This window comes from Coturnix japonica, unplaced genomic scaffold, assembly GCF_001577835.2.
Source record: "Coturnix japonica isolate 7356 unplaced genomic scaffold, Coturnix japonica 2.1 chrUnrandom695, whole genome shotgun sequence".
Taxonomy (NCBI): domain Eukaryota; kingdom Metazoa; phylum Chordata; class Aves; order Galliformes; family Phasianidae; genus Coturnix; species Coturnix japonica.
The window spans coordinates 11,273-17,070 of NW_015440059.1; the positions used below are offsets into that span (position 1 = coordinate 11,273).

The 5,798-nt window shown below is 53.8% G+C and overlaps 1 protein-coding gene across 1 annotated transcript in view; it reads right to left on the minus strand.

Moving 5' to 3' along the window:
* LOC107307599 (1-phosphatidylinositol 4,5-bisphosphate phosphodiesterase beta-3-like) overlaps positions 1 to 5,798 on the minus strand; it is a gene marked incomplete at its 5' end in the record, with an annotated part of 23,955 nt that overhangs the window by 4,796 nt on the left and 13,361 nt on the right. Inside the window, 5 exon segments of the mRNA XM_015851123.2 lie at positions 4 to 87; positions 435 to 539; positions 1,934 to 2,033; positions 2,913 to 3,074; positions 5,576 to 5,730. Coding sequence (XP_015706609.1) covers positions 4 to 87; positions 435 to 539; positions 1,934 to 2,033; positions 2,913 to 3,074; positions 5,576 to 5,730 — 606 coding nt within the window.

Sequence of the window (5,798 nt, forward strand, 5' to 3'; positions counted from 1 at the left end):
TCTCTCCCATTAGCGCCGCCAGCCTCGTCGCTCTCTGGTCCATCAGGTTCACGTGTTTAATGGGGTTAATGAGCGCCTCGGCGTAATCTGGGTCAAGGGTCAGAGGTCATGGGGTCAGAGGTCATGGGGTCAGAGGTCACAGATGGCCCTATTTTGAGGCCCCACTTCCGGGTCTCACCCACGTGCCCCCGCCTCACTTCCGGGTCTCACCCACGTGTACCTCACTTCCGGCTCTTATCCCACATCCGGCTCCACCCCCACGTGACCCAACCCCACTTCCACCTCCACACCCACGTGACCCCGCCCCACTTCCGGCTCCCACCCACGTGTTCCCCGCCCCACTTCCGTCTGCCCCCCTACCCACGTGTTTCTCACCCCACTTCCGGGTCCGCCCCCCCAAACCCACGTGACCCCGCCCCACTTCCGGCTCTCACCCAAGTGCCCGGATGGAACGTAGTCGCTGACCTCGGTCCTGACGAGCAGCGCCGCCAAACCCAGCGGGATGTTGGACTCGGAGCGGAGCGACACGTAGTGGTAACCTATAGAACACATAGGGACACATAGGGACCCCATAGAGACCCCATAGAGACCCCATAACCCCATAGAGACACATAGGGACCCCATAACCCCATAGCGACCCCATAGAGACCCCATAGAGACCCCATAACCCCATAGAGACCTCATAGAGACCCCATAGGGATACCATAACCCCATAGAGACACAAAGGGACACATAGGGACCCTATAACGCCATAGGGACCCCATAGAGATCCCATAAACCCATAGGGACCCCATAGGGACACATAGGGACCCCATAACCCCATAGGGACCCCATAGAGACCCTATAACCCCATAGAGACACATAGGGACCCCATAGAGACACCATAGAGACCCCATAACCCCATAGAGACCCCATAGAGACCCCATAACCCCATAGAGACTCCATAGGGACACATAGGGACCCCATAGAGACCCCATAAACCCATAGGGACCCCATAGAGACCCCATAAACCCCATAGAGACCCCATAGAGACCCCATAGAGACCCCATAACCCCATAGAGACCCCATAGGGACCCCATAGAGACCCCATAACCCCATAGAGACCCCATAGAGACCCCATAACCCCATAGAGACCCCATAGGGACACATAGGGACCCCATAACCCCATAGCGACCCCATAGAGACCCCATAACCCCATAGGGACCCCATAGGGACACATAGGGACCCCTTAACCCCATAGAGACACATAGGGAACCCATAGGGACCTATAGGGACCCCATAACGCCATAGGGACCCCATAGACACCCCATAAACCCATAGGCCCCCCATAGGATCCCATAGAGACCCCATAACGCCATAGGGACCCCATAGGGACCCCATAGGGACACCATAACCCCATAGAGACACAAAGGGACACATAGGGACCCCATAGGGACAGCATAGAGACCCCATAGGGTCCCTATAACACCATAGGGCCCCTATAACCCCATAAGGACCCCATAAAACCCCATAGAAACCCCATAGAGACCCCATAGGGACCCATAAAGACACATAGAAACCCATAGAGAAACAGAGACCCCATAACCCCATAAAACCCCATTGGGCCCCCATAGGGACCCCATAACCCCATAGCAACCCCATAGGGACCCCATAGGGACCCCATAACCCCATAGGGCCCCCATAAAACCCCATAAGGACTCCATAGAGACCCCATAAAACCCCATAGAGACCCCATAGGGACCCCATAACCCCACAGACACCCCATAAAACCCCATAGAGACCCCATAAAACCCCATAGGGACCACATAAAACCCCATAGGGACCCCATAGAGACCCCATAGGGCCCCCATAAAACCCCATAGGGACCCCATAAAACCCCATAGAGACCCCATAGCCCCCCATGACCCCCCCACACCCCGCTATGGGGCCGTACCGGATCTCAGCGCAGCCACGGGCAGCACCCGGTGCCCCAGGAACCGACCCCCCTCCTCATAGGCCGCAATGCGCAGCGTGGCCAGAGAGGGCAGCACCACCTGGATGGACCAGTATGGACCAGTATAAACCAGTATGGACCAGTATGGGCCAGTATAGGCCAGTATAATCCAGTATATCCCATTATACCCCATTATACCCCATTACACCCCATTACACCCCATTACACCCCAGTATAACCCAGTATATCCCATTATAACCCCATTACACCCCATATAACCCCATACAACCCCATATAACCCCATATAACCCCATATAACCCCATATAAACCCATATCCCCCCATATAACCCCATATAACCCCATATAACCCCATATAACCCCATTACATCCCATATAACCCCATATAACCCCATATCCCCCCATTATAACCCCATATAACCCCATATAACCCCATATAACCCCATTAAACCCCATTACATCCCATATAACCCCATATAACCCCATATAACCCCATATAACCCCATACAACCCCATATAACCCCATATCCCCCCAGATACCCCCATATCCCCCCCATATAACCCCTATACCCCATATAACCCCATAAGTCCCCCCATATATCCCCATATAACCCCATATAACCCCATATAACCCATATCCCCCATATAACCCCATATAACCCCATATAACCCCATATAAACCCCATATACCCCCATTATAACCCCCATATAACCCCATATCCCCCATATAACCCCAGATAACCCCATACAACCCCATTAACCCCATTATAACCCCATACAACCCCATATAACCCCATATAACCCCCATATATCCCCCCATAAAACCCCATATAACCCCATATAACCCCATATCCCCCCATATAACCCCATATAACCCCATATACCCCATATAATCCCATTACACCCCATATAACCCCATATAACCCCATATACCCCATATAACCCCATATACCCCATTACCTTACTGAACACAAAGGGCTCCTCATCCCACACCGGGTTGAAGGCGCTGCCCGTCACGGTTCTGGTTCTGAACCTCCTCCTGGTATCGACCGGGAGCCCAAAAAGATCCACCTCCACATAGGAACCGGCACGGCGCTCAGCCAGGAACTGCCCCGAGATCACCTATGGGGCACGAAACCCTATAGAGACCCTATAGAGACCCTATAGGGCCATATATGGATCCTATATGGGCCCTATAGATCCAGAAGTGACCCAAATGGTCCTAAGTGGTCCTAAATGGTCTTAAATGGACCCAAATGGCCCTGAGATCACGTATAGGGCACAACGACCCTATATGGACCCTATATGGACCCTATATGGACCCTATATGGGCCTATATGGACCCCTAAGTGATCCTAAATGGGCCTAAATGGACCCAAATGGACCCAAATGGACCCAAAAAGATCCACCTCCACATAGGAACCGGCACGGCGCTCAGCCAGGAACTGCCCCGAGATCACCTATGGGGCACAAAACCCTATAGGGACCCTATAGAGACCCTATAGAGACCCTATAGAGACCCTATATGGGCCTATATGGATCCTATATGGGCACTAAATGGATCCTAAATGGACCCAAAAAGATCCACCTCCACATAGGAACCGGCACGGCGCTCAGCCAGGAACTGCCCTGAGATCACCTATGGGGCAGGAAACCCTATAGGGACCCTATATGGATCCTATAGAGACCCTATATGGGCATTATATGGACCCAAATGGACCCTATATGGCACTAAATGGATCCTAAATGGACCCAAAAAGATCCACCTCCACATAGGAACCGGCATGGCGCTCAGCCAGGAACTGCCCCGAGATCACCTATGGGGCACAACGACCCTATAGGGACCCTATAGGGCCATATATGGACCCTATATGGATGCTATATGGACCCAAATGGACCCTATAGGGCACTAAATGGATCCCAAATGGACCCAAAACTGCCCTGAGATCACCCATGGGGCACAGACACCCTATAGGGACCCTATATGGATCCTATATGGACCCTATATGGGCCCTATAAGGTCCTAAATGGACCCAAAAGTGACCCCATAGCCTGCCACATCTGCCCCCCAGCCCCAAATCCTACCCCATAGACCCCAAATCTGACCCCATAAGCCCCATATCCGACCCCATAGGCCCCATATCTGACCCTATAGACCCCATATCCGACCCCATAGGCCCCATATCTCACCCCATAGGCCCAATATTCGACTCCATAGACCCTTATCCGACCCCATGGACCCCACATCCGACCCCATAGACCCCATATCTAACTCCATAGGCCCCATATCCGACCCCATAGACCCCCTATCTAACTCCATAGGTCCCATATCTGACCCCATAGACCCATATCTAACTCCATAGACCCCATATCCGACCCTATAGGCCCCATATCTGACCCTATAGACCCCAAATCTGACCCCATAGGCCCCATATCTGACCCCATAGGCCCCATATTTGACCCCATAGGCCCCATATCCAACCATATAACCCCAAATCTCACCCACAGACCCCAAATCTGACCCCATAGCCCCCATTTCTGCCCCCCCAGCCCCATATCCGACCCCATAGACCCCGTATCTCACCCCACAGCCCCCATATCTGCCCCCCCAGCCTCAAATCTGACCCCATAGACCCCATATCCAACCCCATAAGCCCCTATTTCCCCCCCATAGACCCCCATATCCCCCCATACCCCACCTGCACGCTGAGGCTGTTGGCCACCACCCCGTCCATGATGTCCTCAGCAAAGGGGTCCCCATATCCAACCCCATAGGCCCCATATGTCACCCCATAGCCCCAAAATATGGCCCTCCAGCCCCATATCTGACCCCATAGGCCCCATATCTGACCCTACAGACCCCATATCCAACCATATAACCCCAAATCTCACCCACAGACCCCAAATCTGACCTCATAGACCCCAAATCTGACCCCATAGGCCCCATATCTGACCTCATAGACCCCAATATCTCACCCCATAGACCTCATATCTGACCCTATAGCCCCCAAATATGGCCCTCCAGCCGCAAATCTGACCCCATAGACCCCATATCCGACCCCACAGACCCCAAATCCGACCATATAGCCCCAAATCTCACCCCATAGCCCCCAAATATGGCCCTCCAGCCCCATATCCGACACCATAGACCCCAAATCCGACCCCACAGACCCCAAGTCTGACCCCATAGCCCCCATATCTGCCTCCCCAGCCTCAAATCTGACCCCATAGACCCCAGATCTGACCCCATAGACCCCATATCCGACTTCATAGGCCCCATATCTGACCCTATAGACCCCAGATCTGACCCCATAGGCCCCATATCTGACCCCATAGGCCCCATATCTGACCCTATAGACCCCATATCCGACCCCATAGGCCCCATATCTGACCCCATAGCCCCCATATCTGCCCCCCCAGCCTCAATTCTGACCCCATAGACCCCATATCCGACCCCATAGGCCCCATATCCGACCCCATAGACCCCATATCCGACCCTAAAGGCCCCAAATCTGACCCCATAGACCCCATATCCGACCCTATAGGCCCCATATCTGACCCTATAGACCCCATATCCGACCCCATAGGCCCCATATCTCACCCCATATCCCCCCATACCCCACCTGCACGCTGAGGCTGTTGGCCACCACCCCGTCCATAATGTCCTCAGCGAAGGGGTCGAAGCTTTTGTCCCGACGCCGCATGAATTCGGGTTTGAGGAGGAACCCAGAGCGGCCATTGAACTCAAAGAGACCCAGGTTCAGCTGCATGGGGACGTCTATGGGGGGACAGGGGGGTTATGGGGTCAGATGGGGGGTTTATAGGGTCAGATAGGGGGCTATGGGG